At 36.0% G+C, this 27,380-nt stretch overlaps 1 protein-coding gene across 6 annotated transcripts in view; it reads left to right on the top strand.

Annotated features, from left to right (window-relative positions):
- PDS5B (PDS5 cohesin associated factor B) overlaps nt 1-27,380 on the top strand; it is a 119,976-nt gene that overhangs the window by 86,101 nt on the left and 6,495 nt on the right. For 2 of the 6 annotated variants that reach the window (XM_062567119.1, XM_062567123.1), the window contains 11 exons: nt 4,056-4,192; nt 9,555-9,678; nt 10,236-10,440; nt 14,983-15,097; nt 15,498-15,630; nt 16,415-16,534; nt 16,822-16,884; nt 21,077-21,222; nt 21,816-21,921; nt 25,118-25,560; nt 25,652-25,753. In XM_062567119.1, coding sequence (XP_062423103.1) covers nt 4,056-4,192; nt 9,555-9,678; nt 10,236-10,440; nt 14,983-15,097; nt 15,498-15,630; nt 16,415-16,534; nt 16,822-16,884; nt 21,077-21,222; nt 21,816-21,921; nt 25,118-25,560; nt 25,652-25,753 — 1,694 coding nt within the window. Of the gene's footprint in view, nt 1-1,059; nt 1,165-4,055; nt 4,193-9,554; nt 9,679-10,235; nt 10,441-14,982; nt 15,098-15,497; nt 15,631-16,414; nt 16,535-16,821; nt 16,885-19,278; nt 19,359-21,076; nt 21,223-21,815; nt 21,922-25,117; nt 25,561-25,651; nt 25,754-27,380 lie in introns of those variants that run through there. The other 4 variants (XM_062567121.1, XM_062567122.1, XM_062567124.1 and 1 more) reach the window with 4 other exon arrangements.

Here is a 27,380-nt window from a genome sequence, read left to right as displayed (position 1 = left end):
TGTACACTTATGTAGTTAAGTAATTTCAGTTCAATATGCAACTTGAAGTAGTAAATATTAATTGAATTTTTTAAATGACACTTGAAAACTGTGTAGTCTCTGTAAAATGTGTTTTTGTATTGAATTTGTCCAGTTGAAAGGCTTAAGTAGAAAATCTTAAAGCAATTTCAAGTTGGAATAAAGCTTGAAACTTGAAGCATTTGTGGGCACGTGAAAACAGGTTATGGTGAAAATTGATCTGCAAATTTAATTAGCCTTTATTACTATTATGAAGCCTAAATTTAATGAGCACTACAGATGACCTGATTAGTTTATAAATGGATCTCTCTGTTGACAAAGTATTTTTAAAATCTGATTAACAAGGGGAAAAAGACATTTTAAAATATAACTGTTATATAAATAATACAGATATATTATAACCAGTAGCTTTTTCAAAAGTTTATAATATCTGTTAAATAAAAAAGGTAAGGGGATGAACACAGAAGTACATCTTCATTTAGGTTTGGAGGAACTGTCCGGCCAAATAGACACAGGCCAGCATAGTTTTGCGTGCTAAGCCTAAATGAAGTGATGTCTGTAGAAAAATGTTTCAGTGCCCTATTAAATATGAATTAAAATAATTATTGTATGAATTAGACTTGTATTTTTATGCCTAGCATGTGAGTGTACACTCTAACGCATAAGCCTCTTTTGACAGTGTCCAGCACTGAATACTTCAGTGGAACATGCATGCTGGATTTAGACTTACAAATTAGCAGTAGTATTTCTTGTTTTCTTCCACATGCACTGCAGTATTTGTTTTTTAATCCTATGTCTCTATTTGTGCTTTTAGTTACTGTTTCATTTTTTAGTCTTGCACGAACATCTAGATTTTATAATACTCCTGCAATGATGGCAGTCTGGAAATTTACGTACTAGAAACCTCTGCTAGGTGTTGTTGAAATGCTGATCAAGTAGGGAGACATTGTTCCTAGGACTGTTTTCCAGGATTGTTGCAGGGGATGTTTGGTCATTATACCTTTACAAGGGAGACATATTGATAATGTAATGTTGATTTAGCCCTGGTGAGGCCTCATCTGGAGTACTGTGTCCAGTTCTGGACTCCCCAGTGCAAGAGAGACATGGAGCTACTGCAGAGAGTCCAGCGTAGGGCTACAAGGATGATCAGAGGGCTGGAGCATCTGCCCTATGAGGAACGGCTGTAAGAGCTGGGCCTGTTCAGCCTGGGGAAGAGAAGACTGAGTGGGGATCTTATCAATGTGTACAAGTACCTGAAGGGAGGGTGTCAACGGGATGGGGACAAACTCTTTTCAGTCGCCTCGTGAAGCACAGAAAGTTCTGCCTGAAGGTGAGGGGGAATTTCTTCCCTGTGAGAGTGACGGAGCACTGGCACAGGTTGCCCAGGGAGGTTGTGGAGTCTGCTTCTCTGGAGATCTTCAAGGCCCGCCTGGATGCAACCCTGTCTACCATGCTGTAGGTGACCCTGCTGAGCAGGGAGGTTGGACTAGATCTGCAGAGGTCCCTTCCAACCTTACCCATTCTGTGATTCTATGATTCTAATCCTAGCTCAGAGAAAAGGGCTACAATTATTCTGCAACTGTTCTTATCACTTTCCTTTTTTTTAATCACTTGTTTTTGTTGCATGTTTTTTACAAAATTCATACTTGCACACTGCTGATTATTTGCATAAAGCGTTTGAACACAATTTTCTCATATGCGAAGTCAGAGACTTATGTGAAGTTCACTATTTTAGAAAGAAATGATCACATCCTATCACTTTTGCTTGCACTTAAAATACACCTAGTTTGTTCTGCTCCTATATCTAGTACAATGGAATCATTTGTGGTCTTTTGGATGGTTGTGTCCATTGTTGTATTTTGACTTTTCTGATGTTTTTGTGTTGTATAGATTCTAAACCTTCATTTTTAATCTTGAAGGAGGAGTCTAGGTTCATGGGGCATAAATTGAAACTAGGAAGTTTCAGACTGGATATAAGGAGGAAACTTTATCACTTTGAAAACAATCAGGCAGTGGAGTAGGTTGCACAGAAAGGCTGTGTAGTCTCCATCCTTGGACTCTTTTGAGATTGGAACAAACTGGTTTGACCCCATAACTTACCCTGTTTGAGGAGGAGATTGGACTGAAAACCTCCTGACACTCCTTCCAACATGAATTATCCTTTCATAGTTATCCTGTGTGACTGCAAAGAGAAAATTTAAAACATGAGGACAATGCGAACTCATGTCATATTTAAGTCTTCAGGTAGTGAAACGTAGCGACTGGGGAATTCTCATGTCCCATACTAATTTCATGGGAATATGTTAATTCTGAAGGGTTGGTGGAGTGTCATCATAGCATCATTAAACCTAGCAGAGAAAGAAGGAAATAGCATGGGAGCAGAACAAACTGTGGAGGAAGTGGACTTGTCTTCCTTGCATGCAGCAAGTGCTTAGAGTAGACTCTGACTGTAAACTGACATGAAAGAGGAAGAGAAGCAAAAGCTCACAGTGGCCAGGAGCTGACCAGAGATGTACTGGTGCAATTTAGTATGTGACTGCTTTGGCTGAATTTGTATGTACAACAGTCCTGTATCAATGCAGTTAGACTGTTCTAGGAGTGGAGCTGGCTCGTACACCATTAACTTGACTATCAAATAGAGCTAGCATGTTTGTCTGTCCCAAACAAATGGGAAGCAGTAACGATATTGGCACTGGTTGTGGCAATAAGAAATTGAACTGATAAACTAAATTGCTCTCTAAAGAGCAGTTATTATTATAAGCTAGATCATCTTGTTGGAACTTACCAGCTATTTCAGTGGAAGATTCATTAAAAGTTAGGGCAAAAAAAGAGCTTCAGTTGTGTTCCAAAAACTGTATGAATTTTGAGTTCTTGAGTGACTGACATCCTGCCTCCTGCTGGTCTTATGAGTAGGATTAGTACTGTAGCTGGAGTAGCTCAGCTGCAGTGCTGAAAATAAACTTGATTATAGCTTTTAATCAAGGAATTTTAAGATCTGAGGTTGACAATTTTGATCATATTGTTGATGTCTTCCATATAATGAACTGGAGAGCTTCAGTAATATTACAAATGCGTAATGTAAACATATTACAATTGCCTTTTCTGATAAAGAAAAAATTCTAAGATATTGTGTACAAAAATATCTATACTAGAAGAACGTAGCTGGATTCAGCACCTAGGAGATTTCTTCCTATCCTGTCTTCTAATTTTTTTTTCCTCTATCATAATTTTCACAAAGCTCTTGTATTCTGTGTTTTGAAATTCATTTCTTTTCAAGGATGTCTACCTGATTCAGATGAATATTTTTATTTTGTTGTGTTTGTGAAATTGTTCAGTGTTTCATGGTAGCTGGATCCTGCATTCTTTTAGAAACTTGCCTCAAAATACTTGATGTTTCCTCTTGAAAAGGACAGTTATTTTAAGTAGTAGGCTTTGAGTCTTTTATTTAAGTAGCCATGAAAGGAACATACTTTTCTAGGAACTGATTATCTTTAATATAGGTTGATTATTAAACAGTTGCAATGTCTATGAAATGGTTTTAATTTACACTTCTTAAAGAATTCTGTATCTAAATATTGCATGTATTAAAAAGATTATATAGGACTTGTTTAAGCATAGGAGTTAAGAAAATCTGTTTTGCATTTTAATAAGTAACATTTTGTTTACAAGTAACACTAAATTGTTTTGCCTATTCCACAGTATTTAATAGCTATAGTGTCAATTAAGATAATGTTTTCACAGGACTGAAGATGTGATTGATTAGTGGAAAAAAACTTTGTTGACTAGAGGTTGTATAATTTTCATTTGTTTGAGACTTTCGGTGAAAACTTGCTTTTTTCACGAGAGTATGCCGTACTAAAAGATATTTCAGTAGGGTACACAATACTTACTGATGTTTTGCAGGTTTCACAGGATAGTGTTCTTGATAATAAAAATTATTTGGGAAAATGCAGTATGATTAAACTAAGATAGAAATTATTTTTAAAATAAGGTACATAATGTGATTTTTGATTCTCCTATTTCTAAATTTCTTTCAGATTCAAGCCATCAAGATGATGGTTCGATGGTTGTTAGGAATGAAGAACAACCACAGTAAATCAGGAACATCTACTTTGAGGTTGCTAACAACAATATTGCACAGTGATGGAGACTTGACAGAACAGGGGAAAATTAGGTATATCAAAAAGTTACTATATGTTATGTCTGTTGGGAGAAAATGCACACATTTTAGCACATTTTAGTAGTGCTTAAAATATTATGTTAGCTGCCTAACAATTTAGATGCATCTTATTTCATTTTGTAGGCACTAATAGCAAGTTTGGGTGAATTTCTACATTAAAATTTGAGTGTTTTTTAATATTGTAACTATGATGTAGCAATATTTTAATGTTTTTCTCTTCTTTGCTTTATCCCCTTCTTTGAAGAACTATTACTCATATTGCGAGGATAACCTGAGTCACTTCCTCTTCATTTGTAAATTGGTTTTATGCTTTTATGCAGCTTGCCCTTGTCAGTGGACAAATTGTTGCATGTGCCAAAGGCTGGTAGGAAAGCTTTCTAATGAAAAAATAATAGCATATTGCAGTTGGGAATACCTAGTATGTAAGATAAGGCAATTTTCCTTGAAGGGCAGCCTCTCTTCCTTTGAGGACACTAAAAGGGAAAGGAAGAAGGGAAATATATAAAGAGGATTAACTCCTAATATATAAATTTCTTTTTTGGGGTCATTGTTAGATAACTTACTGTTTTTTGTGGTAACTTTTTAATCCTCTACTGTAGCAGAAGCGACAAGTTATCAGCCATTACTGTTTGCCAAACATATTGAAAATTGTGTCTATGGCAGCTTTTTCAATACGGCGTAAATGGAGTGTGTCAGTAAGTTTAAAAAGTGACAGTAAAGTTTTTTCAGCATGCCTGAAAATCCCTGCTGAGCCCACTTTGTTGGAAGCTAGCTTATCCAGTCAACTGTGAATATTGTCAGTACTTTAGGTCCTGCATGTTGTCACACTTGGAGTGATGATTCCATACAGTGCACCTTTTTGAAATACAAGTTTTACCCACTTTTTTGTACGCAAAACTATAAATAATAATAGAAACTATATGTAGTAGTGTGATCAGCTCTCTGTTGTTCAAGCTAATGATGGGGCTGGGATATGTAGTGCAGGCAGACAGTTGCAATAACATGTGAGCTGTTCTGTGTTAGAGGCTGTTTGGGTCAAGCTAGAGTAATTTATTACAGTTCTTTTCAGGCTTTACTACTTTTTAAGGATACGTGAATCTGCTGGATAGGAGGACCCAGGGAATTCCTTTTTCCCTTGTCTGATGGAGATGAGAGGCAGCTCCTTATTCCAGTTTCCAGATCCAGTCAATAGTGAGGCTGAGTGCAATTTCCAAATGGGGGAAAGGCAGTGTACACACAGCCAGCTGCAAGCAGGTGAACATACGCAGGAGAATGGTCTGTCCATAGGTACCCACATAAAACAGTGCAAGTAGTTTGACCCTAAGGACTGATGATGCTCAGCGAAGGCACCCCTTCACTGATCTTTCCTGTATTTGGCTTTGTCTTATTCACCGGCTAGCCCAGGCTGAAGTTTGCTAGTGGAGCTCTTGCATGCCCTGCCTTCCCCCATCCTCTCCACCACGCAGGATGGAGAGCAGAGTTGCATAGCAAATGCTGAAAAATAGAGTTGAACATAAGACAGACTGCAATAAAATGCAGAGCTCAGTTGGACAGGCCTTCTGAGCAGCAGCCCTGCTTACATGTGATAGATCCCTTTTATACCCTTGTGCTCTTCATTTGCCTTAATTTTTTCCTCCTTTGTTAGCCTTGATCTCTCCCTGCCCCTGCCTTTGTCCTTTCCCCTGAACATCCCACGTAAATCCTGTATAATCCCAACATACTCTTGTTTAATCCTGAATTTCCCTCCAGATTTCTCAAAATGATTTCTGTAATCTCCCCCTTTCTTTGCAAAACCTTCTAATTTCTTCTGTTAAATTGCCTTAGTGCATTTTTTAACAGGGGCAGCAGTGGCTTAATAGTTCAGGTTTGGTCTTAGTCGCTAGCTCATGCAGATAAATTAGGGTGTCTCATTTCGCCACCTTAATTTCTGTCTTCCTGGATCCTGATCTCTGGGTTCCTCTGATCACTCTCTGGTCTTTGAGTGTGTTCTGAATAGCCATTAGCCTGTGATACTCTAGGTTATAGCAGGATCTGTTCAGAGCTTCTCAAACAGATTGCTGCTTTTCCAAGTTTAGGAAAGCTCAAAGTTTTATGCAATACAGATCTGCATTGTCTCTGTTTGTGTGAGCTATAGCGCTTACACTAATGAGTAAAAACAAACAAAAACCCTGAAGCGTGGGGGATCGTGTTTCATGTGTGTTAGTTCTGCATGGAACTTGCTGGTGTCTAGCTGACGCTGTCCTGACCCTTTTTCTTCAGCCATTGAGAACATGATGATATCTTCTTTCTTGTAGTGTTTATTGCTAAGTGGCCCCTACTGTGCAAATCTGACCCTGTTCCTTCCAGGTTAGGTGGGTTTTGGAAAAAGTACAATTCTGTCTGTGCAATACAGCACCTTACCTGCTAAACTGTGCTGGATCTGATATCATTCTGTATAGAGTCAGTTTTTGTGTTTGTGGCTTGTATTTGTTTTTTAAACAATGTATAATTTGCAAAACAGTTTAGTTAACTGAAAGGAGTGGGTTTCAAAAGTTTTATCTTATGTGGGCCTGTTGCCATGGTCTTGTTTTTAGTGCCATTTTTTGGCATTATAAAATGCTCTAATCTTAGTGTTCCACATTGTTAGAAATTTGCACAAAAATTTCTGGAACAAGTATTTCTACAACTGTAAAATGAGTGCTTCTATCTTCCTTTCTAAATCTATGCAACTGCACTTTTCAGTGACAGTGTAAGGGAAGGGGATTTATTAGATTTCAAAGCATGATTCAAGCCCAGAGTCTCAGGTAAAGTCAAGGTCCCACTTGGAAAAAATAAACAAACAAGCAAACTTGTACTGCTGTTCATCCTTCTCTTTTTAAAATAATTACATTATTGACTTTGAGTTACTTGTAATTTTTAGACAACAGTTGCTTTGGAATGTCAGTGTACAAAGGTTAAATTTACCAGTGTCAGAAATAGTTTAATTAATTTTGAGCTAATTCAGTAAAAAAAAAAATCTCAAGGATCCTTTCTAGATCTTTATTTTTGATTTTATAAATAAAAACTTTATAAATTTTAAACTCAAGATAGTAGTAATTTTCTGGTTAAGTAAAACAGTTTAATCTTACATACCTTCTTTGTAATCGGATCTCAACCCTATAGTAAGTACAAAACAGGAGTATTTGACTATTGGGGGACACTAGCTGGTGCAGAAAGTTTTGGTATAAGATATGAATCTGAACTGAAATTTTTCTGAAATGCTATCTGTATCTTCCAGAAGTTGAAGTTTACCAAGAGGAAAATGACTTAAATTCTTTGGCTTTTATAGCTTCATAGTTCTATGTTATAATCTACTGTACCATCTGACATGCAACAGTGTTAAAAGACCTTGTATTCAGGATATTTTGTCCCATGGAACATGGAAGATGCTCACAAAATTGGACACTGGTGTTGGCCTTGTGTGGGGAAAAAAAAGTTAACTACTGATTTGTGATGTGAGAGAAGATAGCTGATTATGCACCAGACGGGTTTTCAAGATGCATTTGTTTAGATTATCTTTGTGCAGACTGCCACCTTAATTAAGACTAAGTGTCTTCCATTTGATAACATCTTGCCCTGGGGTTACACTTCTGTTCTCATTTCAAACATCTGGTGTTCAGGGATGGTAGTAACAACCAGGAAAAGAAATGTCCAGATCCCCCTTTTAGTTCTTGGGAAGCTTCTAGTAACTAGTTAATACCAAGGATTCTTTTGTCCTAACTTTCAAAATTATTGGAAGAGATTGAAAACTATGTTTATTTCGGACTGAATTTTTTTATTGCAGCCTTAAAAATTGCCTGTTTTGGAATAAATTAGGTCAGAAACCTTTTGACTATAATAATTTCATCAAAAATAAATCCTCAATTAAGTGTGTGGGTTTTTTTTAAGCATATTCCTCTTAGGGAAAATAAGGTTTTGATTGTCATCTTTAATTGCAAGAATGACACTCATTACGGACACTGTCATCTTTCTCTTTCCTGTGTACATGCTTGCAGATATTTCTGTGATACAAATGTGACACATACTCCGTAAAGACTTAGCCAACTTACATGAAATCTCTTTTATTCAGTTTTCAGAATTAAATGTTATCACTGCTAAAGCTGAGTAAGATTGAAAGTTCTTAATTTTATCCTTCCCTTCGGCTTACTCATTCAGTAATGTTAGGTCATTATTGCTCAATTGTCGTTAGAGTGCAAAAATTGAATTTTAATTGGCTTCGCTTATCACAGTAGATGAAATTTAAAGTAAAATTTAACATTTAAGAAGTAAAAATTTCCATGTTCATGGATAAAGGGTAAAGGGCAAATGATTAAGGAGTTAAACACTATTTATCCTTCCTGAAAAAATGTTTGTTTATAAATTAGAATAAACCTTGACTCTTACTCCAACTTATTAGAGGAAAAAGCTGTATATATCACTTCTGAATAGAATTCATTCATGCTTTAATAACAATGAGGCATGAAACATCTTAATACCATTTTCTGTTTGAACTCAAGTAAGGCAGAAGTAATTGTTTACAGAAATGAGTTTTCTAAAAACACTAAAAGTTAATTTGTGCATTAATAAACTTAGTTTAAGTGAATGTCAGTTTGTAAAAGCCATGCGAGGATGATTTTGATAATTTGATGACCTGTGTAAATATGGTGGTGGGTGATAGATGAAGCCATTTTTTGATCTGAAAAATAGCAAATTCTTGGAGTTTTTTTGGTACATCGGAATGCAATTTGGGTGTGCCAGTCAAGTAAAACTCCCTTCAACATGTTGAAAAACTTCTACTTTCTGCATACTTTTTGACATCATCTTAGAAATACAGTTCATTTAGTCATCTATCATAATACTTGATTAATCTTAATATGTGTTGAGGTACAGCATGGATCTTGAGTTATCGTTGCTGGAATAGATTTGGCAGCTCTGGGGAGTAGAATTGGGCTATTCCTTTGGCAGGAACTGCTGATAAAGGAATATCAGGATGCTTGACAGAAGTATCTTGCTGGCCAAATTAGGCCTCTGAATGGCCATTTGGACTGTGCTGATCCAGTGCATAACTAAAACTGAACTGCATGCATGTGAAACTTCTAGGAAATTCCAAGAGTATTTTCATTGCAAAGATGGTCCAACATAATGGATTTGTGGTAACAGCTTCTGAAATATGGTGGCCTGGAAACTACTTTTGGTTTCATATTACTTCTGCTGTTTTGAAAAGGGAAGCAAAATTTTTCCTTCTTTTCTAAATAATTGTTTTTCAGCAATGCGAACTTAATGGGATCTAATTAAGTCAAATAACAATTTATCTATAAGTATATAGATTAACCCTCATATTTCTGTCCTTATTTTTCAGTAAACCTGATATGTCTCGCTTGAGGCTGGCTGCAGGCAGTGCTATTGTGAAGCTGGCACAAGAACCTTGTTACCATGAAATCATCACCTTAGAACAGTACCAGCTGTGTGCGCTAGCCATAAATGTAAGGAAACTGGGTGTGAAGTGTAGATATCAGCAAATGTCTGTCTTGACTCCCAGGTTCCCACATTGTAATGGAAATACTTAGTACTCTCATATGACCTTTATCTTACTCTGTTGGATTTTATTCAGTTTGTAATATAAATTGTTTAAGGAAAACTTGTGAAACTGCAGTAGTAAAATATATTTACTGGTAGCTAAATGCTGTTTCAATGGAAATCTTTAACTTTGGCTCTGCAAAGCAGTCACATTGGAAAAAATGTTATTAACTTTACACCTAAATACTATGCTAAATTAGGCCTTAGGTTGTGAGTGTGAAATTTATCTAAGATTTCTGAGTCTGAACATTCCTCCAGACTTTAAGGGAAATTTCAGCTGATTATTCAGTATAATCCTTCTGAATTAGAACAAAAAGACATTCTTAAAAGATAGGAGCCATTCCTATGGCTGCAAGGTCTGTAACTGATTTTGGCATAGTTACCCAGCCTTTTATGTTTCATTCCAGAGTCTGTGTTATTCTTCTGGAAGTTTACTGTTACAATTTTTGTTTTGTTTTAATAGGATGAATGTTACCAAGTGAGACAAATATTTGCTCAGAAACTTCACAAAGGCCTTTCTAGACTACGACTGCCACTAGAATATATGGCCATTTGTGCACTGTGTGCAAAAGATCCAGTGAAAGAAAGAAGAGCTCATGCTAGGCAATGCCTTGTGAAGAACATAAATGTCAGAAGGGAGTATCTGAAGCAACATGCAGCAGTTAGTGGTAAGAAAATAGAAGTCACTTTTCAGTTTAACTGCTGTTGTTCAGATGTAAATGGGAATAGACTGTGAAAATATTGTCTTCCTGTTTATATATGCAGAATAGTTGTAAACTTCTGAATTTCACTTAGAGGTATCTAATGAAAACTGCACATACAAGCAAAATTTTCTTTTGAGCTTTTAACAAACAGTTCTAAAATCTTTAAATCTTGTTAGAAGTTGTACAAGTGCTGAGGTTATAGAAGAGGTAAAGCAGTTGTTCAAAGGCACTGTTAGTTACATGTGCTGTCAGAACTTAGTGATTATTTATGTTGTAAATGAACTGACAATGATTTATTTTAATTCACTGAGTAATATTATGTGACCTTAATGACACTGTAAATGCTGCTGTAAATTGATTGTCTTTTTATTTTGGTTATGGACTGTATTTGTACGTGCTTCAGGATTGGTTTATATAATGTTTTTTCTTCCAGATAACAGCAGTCTGTATCTTGATATGCTTTGTAAGTTGTTAGGGACCAATGTTGACTGTCTGTTTTGCCCCTTTTGATTTACTCAAAGCTATGTGCCTACAATGGCAACACTGGATATGGTTGAAGCAGACCTTTGTGGAAAGCTTAAGGCATTTTGAATAAGAGTTTTTGGAAGTAATATTTCTTTGAAAGGTTTGAAAGGATGATTCTCAGCTTAGGTCTTATATGAAATGAAGGTTTTTTTTTTTTTTTCTTTTCTGTCACAGGATCAACCAGACCTATTTTGTGAATTTGATCTCACTTATGCTATCAAATAACTGATTTAATTCTGCATTTATGAAGCACAGACTTATGCAAAGAGCTTCATGCTAGTCTGTGTATACCTCAGTCCCCTTTAGACTTTGGTCAGGGAGTTTGTGGAGAAATCCTTTTGTCAGTTAGACTTCAAAAAAAAAAAGAAAAATACCCTCCTTTTCTTCCCCATTCAATAATAAAAAAAAAAAAAAAAAAAAAAAAAAAAAGCAAATGCCTTTAAGTCACTCTAAGACTATGCTTGAAGTTTGAAATCATTTTTCAGTTATGTAGGAGGAGTGTCTAATAATTCTCATATAAGTAAAAGTAATTGCTGATTTATTAAATACATTAAAATATGTATTGCAAACTTGCATTCAAAAAATCTGTAGAAGAAAGGAAGAGGAGACTAGGTGTATGTGACTTTCTTGCTGAAAGGCTCACCAAGTGACTGCTGTGAGAGTCCACTGATTTGATGTGCACTGTAATCCATGAGGACTCTGGATTAGATGTAGATGTTTTAGAATTACAATATGAACTTTGTGATATTCAGACTTATCAGTTTGATCTTTTAACAAATAAAGTCCTGGACTGTTCATATCTTACAAATCATTATTACAGTAATATAGCTGAAGTCCATTTCTTGTAAGGTGATACTATTTGAATGCCTTTCTCTCTTCTATCTGACTGTGCAGTAACTCATGGTAGTAATGACCATAACACATACTTTGAAAAGAATCAACCAAAACTAGACTTTAAAATCAACTACTTTGATTAATGCAATTTTTTAAATCTACAAACTGATGATTTTGTGATACACTTTTTCTTGAAAACTTGAAGAAGGTAAGGGGAGCATGTTTCAGGTATTTACTGGTATTTCAGCATTTGTTGAAAAGCTAGTATGTTTCTTTATACTTTGCCTAAGGATGCACCTTCCTAAGACTGGCACAAGATAGTAAAACTTCTCCTTCCTTCAGACTGACCATTTTACAGACTGTTAGGAATCACTCTCAGGACTCTTAAGTTCTCTAGGTGCAATTGAGTGTAGGCCACTCAAGATGAGACTTATTTTGCTGGTACACCAAGTACTGTTCCAGCTGGGTAGAGACTTATCTTGCATAGAAATCCTGTTTTGCAGCTAAGACTAGACTTTTACTTCCAAGTCAGTAAGTAAAAGATTATAAATTGTAAACTATATATATATATTTTTTTTAACAAGATTCTTTCCAAAATGTTCATAAATACTTGTCGCAAGTGTTTTGGGGCACATATTACCTACGAGTGCTGGCAGCCTAATTATGTCTTTCATTATGTGCGATTTTCACTTCCATGTATCTTATTTCTGTAAGGCTTGGCTTTGGATATTAATTGTCATATTAATTAAATCTGGAGCCAGACTCTGGTTATTTAAAGAGATTTTCAATTCTATTTCAGACTAAATAGCTTGATAGCGATGAAGGAAGATTGTGTAAACAGTATTTCTGTCATGCCTGGGATTAGGTATAATTTGTATTAAGGTTTATTCTCTTTCTATTTTGTTTGGATCTAGTTCACTTATTTCTAACTGAGTCTGGAAAACAATTACTATATTATATTGGAAAGTGTGTAAAGCAGAAGTTAAACACTTAAGTTCATGAACTTTTGATGAGCATTCTACTGTAGTTGCAAATTTGTACAAATAACAGCAAGTTGAGTTGCCTGGGACATGTCTAAAGCAAACCAATTTTAATAATATTCTGAAATCAAAGTGATGTACTTTGTCTTACCCACCACCACTACTACTACTACTTCTTCTTCTTCTTTTGTTGTTGTTGTTGTTGTTGTTATGCATATAGCCAGTGGCTATAATGCAGGACAGTACTTGAAGGAGTGAAGACTGTTTAAGTTAATACTGGAACATCAGTTGGAACACTTAAGTGCTTCACAAAGTACATTGGATTTCAATTACTTATATTTAAATTGAAATATAAAAAAGCTGGTTGATCTTATTCTTTTAAAGCCCATGGTGGTTTAGATTCTATGTAGTGGATATATTATTCTAGATAGTTAACTGCATCAACTGTGATGGTTGTCTAAAGATGTATGCTTGGAACTTGTCCGTATTTGCTGTGGGCCTTCATTAATTTTGAATGCTTTCTATGCTTTCCATGCTGTTATGACTGAATCTAAATATTTTATATAGCTTGTGCATTCTCCCTATTTATGCAGACCTTTGAAAATAGAATAGATTGAGTAAGACTTAACTTTTCTATGGCAATTGTTCAGTTATCTTGTGAAATGTACAATAACCATGTTTTATTTGAGATGCACAATGTTTGTCAAGCATTTCATATGAATACATATACTGGAAAAAACTGTCAACATTTTAATGTGTTTAGTTTTCATGTGTAATTATATATAGACTTATAGATGTCTGGACTTATTTGCAACCTAATACAGGATAGATAAAAGCTTATGAAAATAAGATTTTTTTTTCAGATTTGGTAATGTATTTCAGCCCTCAGTCTGTCTTACTCACAAAAGTGATTAGATAAGCTAAGCCAATAATTTGCCTCCTTCCTTACATATGTAAGTTCAAACATTTGTTCATAGACATGTTTATACTATATATTTGCATTTGCCAAAAACAGTCAAGATCAGATGTACCATAGCAATATCTTCGGAATAGTTGCATGCCTTGCGTATTGCCCTTGCCTGTTGCCTACAGTACAGGCATACAAACCTAGGTGTGCTATGCATCCTCCCGTTCCTCTCAGGATTTAGGCTAGATAAGATAGCGTAGACTTTTTCTGAACAATGGCTTTTAACTTTTGCTTTACAAATTGTCTGTCTCTTGTTCTAGCAACCTTCTGAGATATAAACTTTTTTCATTCTAATTTTCCTCACCAAGCTTTGAGATACTGAAAAATTCATTCTGTGTAAGGCTAGTTAGCTTAGGAATTTGTTTGTTCCCTAATGGAACATGTATTTCATGCTTATGACTCTGACAGGGCTTTTGGCAACAATTCTCACTTCTGAATCTCCCGAGGAAAATTGTCCATCTGACTGTGAAGCAAAAAGACTTTCTCCTACATGACCTTGCGTAGGATTACAACTCTCACAGGATGCTAGAAAAAAATTTGAAAGCTTTGGATGGCATAGCTCAGTTGGGTTACTCTGTCTCAAGAAGGATTGAGCCTGTCAGACTCAGTCCACTATTTCTTTGTCGCTGTAGCTGTTAGGTCACCTCCAATCCCTTCTCTAAAAAGATAAGGAAGGCTGTGGAGAACACTGTTGCGATTTGACTGCAATATCTTATTTTCACTTTTTTATTTTATTTTTTTTTGGAAAAGGGTACTTTCTATGCTCTTAACAACAAGACTCTGTACTGACATGTCCAAAAAAATAATAGTAGAGCTCGTTCTGTGATTGTGTTGCTCCCAGATATTGTAATTAACATGAATTTTGCAATCTATCCTCACTTCTTTCCAAAGGCCTTCAGAGAACATGGGCTTTGAACTGAGGAAAGGATTGAGGGGAAGGGCTGTGGCAGTACTCTTGAGGTAGATAGAAAGTATCCAGCACTGAGAGATACTTAAAACAAAATCTTGATTTTGCATACATGAAACATCTGCACATCAGTGATGAGATCCATATTAACAGTAGCATCACAAAGCAATGCTAGGCTCACATATATCAACACTTTAACGTATGCTGACCTTAAATTTTGCTCTTTTTTATGTAGTGGAAAAATACATTTCTTGATAAGCAGTCTTCTAATGCATCTTTCCTCTGCTTTTCAGAGAAACTGTTGTCTCTTCTACCAGAGTATGTTGTTCCTTATACTATCCACCTTCTAGCTCATGACCCAGATTATGTCAAAGTCCAAGACATCGAACAGCTCAAGGACATTAAAGAGTAAGACTGTTTTTAATACTATTTCTGAGGTTTACAGTGGTCTGACTTTATTCTAAATTAAACTTTAATTTATTGAGTTCCTTGATAAATTTTCCAGTGCACAATAATGATGGTAATTTTTTAAGAAAATATTGTGAGGAAAAACTGTGTATCTTTTGCTTAGTGCTCTGTGGTATCTTATAAAGGGACCTTCACAGTCTCTTATGAAGGATTTTTATTCTGTTCATCCTACTTTCTTCTGGTGATTTTTTTTCCTGAAGTTAGACTACTTGACTGCCAAATTTGTAGTATTTGGTAGAACTAAAGTAAACTATTTTTTTTTATGTCATTATTTATTTATTTATTTATTTATTTATTTATTGCATTTTTATTAATGAGGAATGCTGAATTTCTTCTTTAGGTGCCTGTGGTTCATACTGGAAATATTGATGGCTAAAAATGAAAACAACAGTCATGCATTTATCAGAAAAATGGTAGAAAATATCAAACAGACTAAAGATGCTCAAGGACCAGATGATCCAAAGATGAATGAAGTAGGTGATACTTTGGATTGGAAATTGCATTTAGGTCTGATGCAATTCTGGAAATAAGTTGCTTTTTGTTTACACACCAACTTTAAAATATCTTTCAGTAAAATTGTATGTGGGAGGTAATATTCTGTATGCTGTAATGATTACATTTATTGAAGTTCTCTATCAGTTTTTCTGTGCTTCAATAAATCTTGCATATTTGCAAGGGAGTTGTAATTGTTTATCATCCTTCTGTTTCTGTCTCAATAACGTTATCAAACACTACCTTTAAATATGTGTAAGTTATAACTTTTACTCCTTATATAATGCAGTAAAGTGTTTTCTGCTTTGTAATATTTTTTAAAAGTGCAAGATGGTACAGGTTAGTATAGGAAGAAAAATACATGCATCAGATGTTTCTAATTTGTCTTATATAATGAAGGTATCCAACCCTGATCCTGTTTAAATTTTTGCATCACATGATATACAAATTTTTGTTTGTAACCTCTTTATTCTTCCCTCACAGAGATTTGTTAGCTTTGTTTTCTGAACCATGGAGTATATCATTTTTTGAGTGTAAAAAGAACATGAAAGCTTTCTTTCTAACTGCTGAGTGTATAGTTGTTTGTCTTTTGCTCCTTTCTTTTTGTACCGTGATATACTGTTTAAGATACATTCTAGTGTTGGTATTTAAGATGGTAGTTTTAAATTGAGTGCTTACAGTTCTGTGCTCAAAGCCTATAATTTTTTTGTCAAAATTTGTGATAAACTTCTAAAGTTCTTTTTGTTTAAATTTTACTATTTACAGAAACTCTACACAGTCTGTGATGTAGCAATGAATATCATTATGTCAAAGAGCACAACATACAGTTTGGAATCTCCTAAAGACCCTGTACTTCCAGCCCGATATTTTACTCAACCTGACAAGGTATACCTTGGAGTTTGTTTTCTTAAGATAACAGTCACTTTAAATTTTTGAGAGTATTTGTTTTATGTAAAATAGTCTTGTAAAGTTAGACTTTTTTCTGTTATAATTTAGTTGAATATGTATTATGTATCTTCATACATATATTTACATATGTGTACACACTTTTTAAAGGAGGTATTACTGTTTAACATTTCAGAAGATGTAAAGAAAGTCCAATATATTCTTTTGTCAGTACTCTCAAACATATTTATCTTATTTGTTGATTGTTGTTCTTCCCTTCTTTACAGAATTTCAGTAACACCAAAAACTATCTTCCTCCAGAAATGAAGTCTTTTTTCACTCCTGGAAAGGTGTGTATGTATTTCCACATCTATATATGTGTGTGTGTGTGTGTGTTTTTTCTTATAAAAACAAACCTGTGCAGTAGATAAACTCTTAACAACTTTAAGAAAATATGTGATTTCTGCCTGAAGGGTTTACATGCCAACCAACAGTGAACAGGTAGTGAGAAAAGGACAGATAAAAACTTCTAGTATTTGTGCTGGGTTGGTAGTAATAATGGCCATAGTCTGATGTGTCTTTTTTAAAAACAAACAAACAAAAAAAAAAAAAAAAAACCCAAACCCACCTCCCACACTTTGAAAATTTTGTAAAATAGATAAGATTTTTGTGCAGGTAACCACAATAATATATGTGAAGTGACAACAATGGGAATTTCTAAAACAAATAACTTCAAAAATCCCTAAAGTTAATCTTTGTGAAAGTTTTTGAAAGATATCATTTTGCAATAGCTTAGAAGTAACTAAGTAGACTTCAAATTTAATGTTCCATGGTTCTATCAGTTTGTTCTCTATAAACATGCATTCTGGTAATGCTCTCTTCACAAAGAGGATAGATACTTTTTAGAATAAAATCTAGCAAAGACAAAAAGAAATTGTTTTTCATATGGATTAATATGTCCTATTGGTGATTGCAGAAGAACTTTGATCTGCTACCTGGCAAGAAAAACTGCAGTATCTTAGCTTTAGTTTTGCTAATGAAGCATTGGCTGAGAATTAATAACAGAGGAAGATCACGTATTAAGAAAAAATGCGTATATGTAGGAGGATCTTTTGATTTGAAGGTGAAAGCTAACATTTATTGATCTGAATATACGGTCACCATGAAGTTACAAATAAGATTAGTTGAACTTCATGGACTATAGATTCACTTTTTATTGAAGACTCAAAAGTTTTTGAAAAAGAAGTTACCTATCTGGAAATTTCTGATAGGTAGTATTAAGTTCCCTCATGCTGTTTTTGACATCGAACATTCTTGCTAGTTTGTTCCATACTTAATATAGTAAATATAATATGACAACGTTAAGAAACACAGAATTACGGAATTGTTGAGGTTGGAAGAGATCTTTAGAGATCATCTAGTCCAAGCTCCTTGCTCAAGCAGGGTCAGCTAGGGCAGGCTGACCAGGACCCTGTCCAGACACTGTTGGAGCGCCTCCAAGGACGGGTGTTCCACAACTACTCTGGACAACCTGTTCCAGTAATCAGTCGCCCTCATAGATTCAGACAGAACTTCCGGTGTTTCAGTTTGTGCCTATTGCCTCCCATCCACTGGGCACCAATGAGAATAGTCCAGCTCTGTCCTCTAATGGGATGTTTATACACATTGATAGGCTTCCCCCCCCCCCCCCCCACAGGCTTTTCTCCGGGCTAAACAGCCCCAGCTCTCTCAACCTCTTATTATATGAGAGATGCTCTAATCCCTTAATCATCTTTGTGGCCCTTTGCTGGACTTGCTCCAGTATGTCCATGTCTTCCATGTACTGGGGAGTCAGCACTGGACCCAGCACCCCAGTTGTGGCCTCACCAGTGCTGAGTAGAGGGGAAGGATCGCTTCCATCAACCTACTGGCAACACTCTTCCTAATGCATCCTAAAGATGACCGTTGGTCATCTTTGCTACAAGGGCACATTGCTGGCTAATGGTTATCTTGTCCGTGAGGACTCCCCAGGTCCTTTTCTACAGAGCTGCTTTCCAGCAGGTCAGCCCTCAGCATGTCCTGGTACATAGGGTTGGTAGGTGAAGGACTTTGATTCAAAATCCCTTTGATTTTAATGAGGTTCTTCTGTCTGTTTTTCTAGCTTGTCCAGGCTCTGACTAGCAGCACAACAATCTGGTGTATCAGCCATTCCCTCCAGTTTTGTATCCTCAGCAAACTTGTGGAGGGTGCACTGTGTCCCATCATCCAGATCACTGATGATTAAGTTGAACAGGGTTGGACCTAATATTGACACCTGGTGCACACCATAGTTACTGGCCTCTAGCTAGACTTTGCACCACTGAGTACAATCCTCTGAGCTCTGCTGTTCAGCCAGTTCTCAGCCCACCTCACTGTCTGTTCATCTAGCCCATCTTCCTGAGTTTACCTAAGAGGATGTTACGGGAGACAATGTTGAAAGCCTTCCTAAAGTCAAGGTAGACAAAATCTGCTGCTCTCCCCTCATATATCCAGCCAGTAGTTCTTGTGTAGACAGCTGTCAGGTTGGTTAAGCATGATTTCCCCTTTGTGAATCTGCTTGACAACCTCTGATCACTTTTTTGTCCTTTATATTCTTGGAAATGGCATCCAGGATAAGCTGCTCCGTTGCCTTCCCAGGGATTAAGTTGTAGCTGATTAGCCTGTAGTTCCCTGGATCCTGCTTCTTGTCCTCACTGAAGATAGGAGTGACATTTGCTTTTTTCCAGTTCTCAGGAACCTCACCCAATCAAAGATTTCAAAGATTGTCAAGAGAATAACCTCACAGTACCATCAGCCAGTTCCCTCCGCATTTACAGGTACATCCCATCAGATCCCGTGGACCTATGTGTGTCCAGTCTGTAACCTCATCTTCCTCCACTGAGCTTAAGCCTTCCTTTCTCCAGACTTTTTCCCTGGTCTGCAAGGCCTGGAATTCCTGATGGTTGGTCTTACCAATACAGATTGAGGCAGAAAAAGACATGAGTACCTCATCCTTCTCTGTGTCTTTTATCACTAGGCCTCTACCTCATTCAGCAGCAGACTCACATTTCCCCTACTCTGCCTTTTGCTGCTAATATATTTGTAGCTCATAAAGGACACACTTTATGCTACCATGAAATATCCTGTTTTTTTATTTTAACTTCTAGAGCTAGGTGCTCCTTCTTGATCTAGAACTGAGTAAAAAGAAGCAGAAGTGTACTTAGACATATAAATTTTACAACTTTTACATTACTAGAGCATCATGGAATGAGAGTTGGTCTAGGGAGTCTTGTCTTAAGGGAATGGGAAACTAGCTTGTGCAGACATTAATGTGGTGGATATAAGCAGGGAACAGTGCTGCATGTATCTGAGGGCAGCAGGGCTTGGAGTGTAGGTTCTGTGCTAAGGGAGAATTTTTAGTGCAGGCCAGTTGCAGTATGGAGCTCAATCTACCATGAGTTTGAACTTGTGCTTTTGAGCTTTTTTTGTATATTCTTATTGATTGATGTTAAGTTCTAAAGTGATAGATATGAATTCTTAACAAACCTTGGAGAACAAAATTCAGTTTATTTTTGTAATGGCTGTTCCATATTTTTCATGCTCAACACAAAGTGATTCTTTAAGTGTAGGATTCACTCTACCTATATAAACACAATCAGTAAATCTGTGGCATATATATTTGAAAAAGGAGCACTCAAAGTGCATGTGCTTTTTTTCAGCTGTCAGCAACTTAAGTCACAGCCACAATCTAATATTGAAATAGGAAATGGATCATCTTAAGTACTGTGAAATTTTGAGTTCACTGATGGGAATGATCTTTAGTTGTTTGACATTTTTATACATGCGTGTTTGCCATAAATATGCATTCTCTTCAGGAGTAGCTGAACTCTCAACTGTCTTGAAAGTTAGTATGAACTGGATGTATTTGGCATGTCTGCAAGACACTTAAATAGCCTGGACTTTACAGTGTCTGGAACCTATTTTGGAACCTATTAAAAGCCTAACCATTTTAAAATTTGTGCATAAAGCATCAGAATCTCCTCCTGTATATTTGATTTTTTGAGGCGCTTATTCATTCCTAGTTGAAACTGGTGTTGTTTGTCATTACAGTTAAGCCAGTCTAATGGCTGATTTCCTGAAAGGGCTGTCCTGCTCCTGCTGTTTGTTTTGCTGGTATAGGTACTTAGCTGATCCAAATGGTGAGCTGGTTCAGGAAGCTGTATCAGCAGAACGCAAACTGTACAAAAAGTAGTTTACTGCAAGGGCAGATGAGCACCTAATACTAGCAATAAGAAGAGGATTGAATAAGCACTGAGAAGGTTGACACTGTAGTGTCAGCTAGCTATTTGATTACAGCTCTCTGAACTTCTGGCTTCTGTAATAACTTTCATATTTAAATATTTCTTACTTTGTGTTGTAATTAAGATACTGATTGCAGAATGTAAAATTTGTGAATATCTTAAGCATAGTACATGTTGTTTCAGGGAAGATATGTAATATCTAAATATGTAGATTAAAATAAAGGAAATATATTTTTGGTTTCAGCCCAAAGCAGCCAATGTTCTTGGAGCAGTTAATAAGCCTCTTTCGTCAGCAGGCAAGCAGTCTCAATCCAAATCTTCACGAATGGAAACTGTAAGCAATGCCAGCAGCAGTTCAAATCCAAGCTCTCCAGGAAGGATCAAAGGGAGGTTGGTAGACAACAAAGCAGCTTTGATATTTCAAGTATTTGTAATGGAAACTTTGAATATTTCTATAACACTTTCTAAGTGTTATACAGAATTTCTATTCTCTTAATTTGAAGTTAAAGTACCACATACTGGTATAACTGCTATTCATTCATATATCATGCTTGATCTGTAAAAGTGTATGCAATTACATATAGATGCACAGATCTTTTTATAACTCCAGAAAGCTTTTCTGTTTCAAAACTAGTTGAATTTTCTTTTTTATACTGGGAAATACATGCAATGTGGTTTAGGATTGACAGTCTTGTCCTGAGACTTAGCTGTTTTGGCTTGTTATATCATGTGATAGCTATAGTAACCAGAGTTCATGAAAGGTTCTACCAGATTGTTTCTGGTTTAGGAACAGATTTCTTCTGAAGATTGTTGCTGTTGGATAATTTTATATACATACATAAATACATGCATATTACACACACACACACACACACACACACACATAATTTTTAATGATTGGTTGCTATATTGTAGTAACAAGTAGAATAAATCTGAGGGTTTTTTTGTTTTGTTTTTGGTTTTTTTTGTTGTTTTTTTTTAAGGCTTGACAGTACTGAAATGGACCATAGTGAAAATGAAGATTTCACACTAACATCACCATTACCAGGGAAAAAAACTGACAAAAGAGACGACTCTGATCTTGTAAGGGTGAGCTGTTTGGCTTCATTGCAAAGGTTTTGTTTTGAGTCAACAAAACTTAAAAAATTAATGTGATAATACTTGATACCATTCAAGCAGCTATGCTTTTCTAATCCAGACTTTACATGAAACTGAGTTGATGGTATAAGCTACTGGAAAAAGTGCATAGTTTTGGAGATGTGCATGTTACCTTTGTATCATACTGACAATTTTTGTAAGCTCTAAGATTACTTGTTACGATTTGCAGGATGCTGATAGGATCATGTGCTGTTGGAGTGAGGATGATAAGAATTAGTCTGTGATTTGTCTCATTCTCAGAATTCGTTGATGAAGCATTCGGAATATTCAGTTTGCCTGTGTGCTTGGGCTCTTCTCTTACCCAATGAGCAGTGATTTTTGTTGTTTTAATATGTTTGGTTACTGAAAATACAGCTTTGCAAGAATTAATTGAATTACCTTGAGAATGATTAGCTATGTAGAAGTTTGGAGAGAGTGATTTAACCATTCTGAGCTTTCATGTTGCCTCTGATGATAAGATGATCTATTTTATATATGGTTTCTAGCTTGTAGCTAGCAAAGTGGTAATACTTTATTAAAAATTTGTATTCTCACATTTTTTTGATGTTGTCCCATTACTGATGCTAAGGCATGTTCTCCTTTTTCAGCTAGCTGTATGTTCTTTTCAAAACTTTAAGGGAACAGCAAGATCTAGAATACCAGGAGGGTGCAATGATTTGATAATGGGTTTAGATGTTAAAGAAGAAGTTGTGTCACTAGCCGTATTGAATCTATTTTCTTGCATGAAACTTGTTATATAGCAGTGAAGGCATGCCAGGTATCATAAGTAGAAGTTGTAGCATGTTATTAAAACTGCTTGTGTATGGAATGATCCGTTGCTGGCTTTAGGGCAATGTAAGTTAGCTAATGGTGGTTATAGACAAATGCAGTCTCACAGGATTTAAGTAGTCTTAATGCTTAAAAAGCACATTGCTTATACTGTTACATAAACCAGCCGTTCTCTGAGAACATTGCTGAACTCCATGGATAGCAAAGTATTGTCATTGGTATGTATTTTATACAGTATCAGTATTGTTCAGGAGCAATTCTACATCTTCTGTATCTGTGAGAATTTATTGAATGATCACAAGGCCTTTTGAGAGTGTAGGCCTATCTTTAATTCTTACTGATCAGTTTCTGTATTTCTGTAGGTCTGTGATGCTAAAGGTTTCTAATAATGTTATAAAAAATGGATTTGGACTCTCCCACAAATGTAGGGCTGAAATATTTATTGATATTAAAAACAAGTTAAATATTTCTCAAGTTTGTAGCATCGTTATACCAAAATACAGAAAAATCATCCATCAAAGAAAAATTATAATTGTACTGCTGTGTTTTCATTCTAAGAGCAGTTCTAATAAATTAATAAGAATTTCACATACCACTACTAAACTTCAGTTCTTTCTGCTTTAGTAACAGTTGGCAGTTTATCAAATATGTCAAATATTACAGTAATTTGGGATATGCATGAAAAAATAATCTGAACAAGATAAAATTCATTAATTGTTTTCTAGAATGCATTAAGGATATGTGATGTCTGATGTCATGATGTCACTGCTTTTTTTTTTTTTTTTAATGTCTGATATTTCCTTATTCTGTTATGTCAGTCTTTTCTGTTGCATTTTTCCATTTTGCTTAGGACATAGACAGCTGCTGTCTGGTTAAAATGCCCTATATTTTTGCTAGCCTTGAAGTGCTTATGACCATCTTAAGCTGTGTGGGTTGTGGGGAAAACAAGTTAGCACAGCACGAAAACAGAAAAAAACTGGAATTTTGTATCAAAAATAACACTTTTGAAGGTGGGTGAGTCATAATGTAACAGACTGGAATTTTTTATTCCTGCACCTGGCTTTCCTTAAGCCTTAAATTTCAGAACAATTGCACATATTTGTCCAGATTACAAGGTAGAATAACATGCTAATTCTAAGGTTATGTAGCACTTTGTTAAACCTCAATAAGAAACTTTACTTTGAAATTCAGCTACAACTGTAATCAATATAAGCAGCTGCAATGTGAGAGATGTGTGCAATCACTGCAAAAGCAATGAGTTGTTCTTTCTGCTTTTCTTGACCAAAGTTTACTGCTAGAGTAGAGGCACATTTTTGTAAGCTGACTTCTATCTTAAGTCAAAACAAGTGATATGAAGAAAAAAGTCCAGTCTGGTTTTAAGTGGCATAATTTACCATATGGGTTAAGTTGTAATATGACAAATACTCAATAAATGAGTGTTTGTATTGTTGAAATAGGGTAATGTTCATTTGAAATAAACATTGATGTGAAACTGTGAAATACAGTAAATATTTGGACTTTTGTCCCTGTGAAATGGTAAATGGGTCAATATATACCTCTTTTTTTCAGCTCCAGTAAGCACAATTCCAAAACTAAAAAGTGGTTTTTTTTCTAGATTGTTCTTTCACCACAGGGGCCATCTGCCCGACCTAACAGCTGCCTATAGAAATCTTTGTACAGTGAAGAGCCATATATAGTGAGAGCTAAATGGTAGAGAGGTCAGGGAATAGTTTGTGTTTTGAAAACTTATGATTTAGAATTGGTTCTGCTGCTGTGTTTTTTTTTGGGGGGGGGGAGGGGTGGGGAGAGCAAATGTTGAGTCTCAGTGTAGCTCTGATAGTCTTAATAGTCTTAGCTGTCAAAGCACTGCCAACTTCTGTGCTTCCTTCTATGTTACGGATTTAAACTGCCTACTATTTCCTGTATTAGTGCCTTGCCATTGCCAGTGTGAGAGCCAAGTGTAAAGTGTCTTTCAACTTATAAAAATCCTTGAGCCACAAGCTGGCCATTTCTGTACTATATATTGTTATTTTCCTATTGATAAAAATATGATTATGGATATTCTAACTGATCGTGCTCACCAGAGTGGAGGATACAAATGAAGACCTTACACATTTCTGTGATTTAACTACTCATCTTCAAAATAGTCTTTCTCTCATGCTTCTGGCATTTTATCTATATATGTGCATTTATACTTCTTGCAAAGGCTTTTGAATTGGATGTGATGGAAAATCTTAATGTGACATCTTGAGTAACTTTAAGGCTTCCTTCTTCAGAAGTTTCCACAGTTTTTATATACTTGATAATTTATTCTGACAGTTTAATTTTTTAATTTTAAGATGTAATCTTACCTTTTCAGTCAGAGATGGAGAAGCCTAGAGGAAGGAAGAAAGCAACTATCACAGACTCGGAAGAAAAGTTAGGCATAGATGACCTGAATAAACTGGGACAAGAGCAGAAACTTAGAGGTAGTCAACGGGGAAGGAAGAGACCTGCAGTTGTTTCAGAATCTGATGAATCACAATGGCAAGAGGAAAAAAGACTAAAAGATGATGTGATAGAAAGTGAGGATGAACAGAACAGTCCACCAAAGAAAGGCAGAAGAGGACGCCCTCCAAAAGCAAATAATGGGGGAACACCAAAGGAAGAACCAGCAACAAAGTCTTCAAAAAGGAACAAAAAAAAGCAAATGCCAGCAGCTTCAGTAGAAGAGGAGGAGGAGGAGGAAGAAAGGCAAACAGAAAACATGGAACAAAAACCAAAAGGCAGGCAAAATAGGACACCGAAAAGAACGCAACAGAGGTAAGTTTATCTTCTTGTTAGCTGCATCTTTTTTATCCTTGAACACTAGTTATAATTTGATACTTTGCAATTTGGGTCTTCCTCAAAACAGAGCAGAACCATCTGAAAGTAGTACAGTTGAATCAGCACAGTCTACGCCACAGAAAAGACGAGGAAGGCCATCAAAAACACCACCATCACAGCAAAAAAAAGTGTAAGTGGTGAATATTTTCTGAATTTGTTTAATAAAAATTAAAATATACCTCTGTGCCCCAAAACAATCATCTACTGAAAATATTTCAGAATACTTGAATTGACAGTTACAAAATAAATTACCAATGTTATTTCCAAAATGTTTTCCTTATCTGCTTCTCCTGGAACATCTCAAATCAGAGCAATAAGCTACAAGTAAAAGTTTAACGTGCTCAAGTAGCATATATGTAGCTCTGCTCTTCTAGGAGAAAAGTCAATATATCACGAGGGCCTTGAGGATTTCAAGGAGCAGGAAATTGTTCCTGTTCATTTTGGATAGGGAGGAAGAATCAAATTGTTGCTTTAAGGGAAAGGTGTTGTAGAGAATAGTTTTTTCCTCTTTTTTAAACTAATTTTCAGCACCTCTCTAACTTGTGGCCTCCTTGTTGTAAGGTAACGTATTATCCACTTGAATAGTTTCCAAATGAATAGTGTGCTACACTCTATGAAGGATAATTGTTCTTGAAAATTTTAATGTGTACTATCTCTAAAATGAAGATGAACTGTGGCTAGCTTCATTTTCTTTTACTTACTGTAGGAACTATGGCTTATTCTTTATATATACATACAATATATGTAAACCACAGGTGTGCAGGTGGATAGGACAATAAAAATTGGGCCTACCGGCATCAATCTGCAGCTCATGGAGGAGATTTGTGAGATACCTTTTCAGAATTTGGTGATGAATTCCTTTGGACGCTGCTTGTGCACATCTCAAGTTTGGAGTTTTGTATTATTCTGTTGGTTATTAGTTTAGTTTCTCTAGCTTCCAGATACATCAACTTGTGGGTCCTCTTCTAGTAGTTTAATCTACCAGTTTGTCTCCAGCAGTTATTTTCCCATATCCTAGACCTTTAACTGAATAAGTCCGTCCCCTCCAAACAACTTCCAGTTTCACATCTGATCCCTTGTGCTGGCTTTCTGCATCCATGGTATCCCAATCCTTGCAGTCTTCTCCTGGACTAAGACTCTTGCTTTCCTGCCTCATAGTCAAACCTTTCCCACTTCTATACTCTGTAACTGGAAGCATAGGTCCCAACACTGTCCTGCTTACTACAGAAGTCACTGCTACATGAGCATTGGAACAAGAGTTGCAGGCAGCCACTTCACCGTGCCCAGAGAACACCCAACAAAGTTATTTGTTGGGTGACATGCTATGTGGTATTAGTAAAAACTTAAGTAGCTTCTGGTTCACTATTCAGTGAAATCAGTGAGCTTCCCAGTGAGTTGATTTACCCAATGGTAAGTGCAAAATAAATGATACTGATATGCATGACCAATGACAGCAGCACAATGGTTCATCGATATGTATATATATATATAGCTCAGAGCATGAGGAGCCTGAATAAATTGCTTTAAAAGTTCAGAAGTTGTTGGGTTTGTTAAGACTTAATCTCAAAAACATCCTTGTGTATTTTTTTGGGGGGGGAGGTTAGGGGTAGGGGTTGGGGTTGTTTGTCTTTTAACTTTGTGGTCCGACCCTTGCTTTAGACTGTCAGTTCTCAAATGTCTAAGAAAAAGGTTAGACAGCTGTAAATCCTCAGTCTTCAAAGTGGCTGCTAACATGAGCTGATTGTAGTCAGACCTTT

This window comes from Rhea pennata, chromosome 1, assembly GCF_028389875.1.
Source record: "Rhea pennata isolate bPtePen1 chromosome 1, bPtePen1.pri, whole genome shotgun sequence".
In the NCBI taxonomy this organism is placed as follows: Eukaryota; Metazoa; Chordata; class Aves; order Rheiformes; family Rheidae; genus Rhea; species Rhea pennata.
The sequence above is the reverse complement of the archived record's forward strand: the minus strand, read 5'-3'. Positions and strand labels throughout refer to the sequence as shown.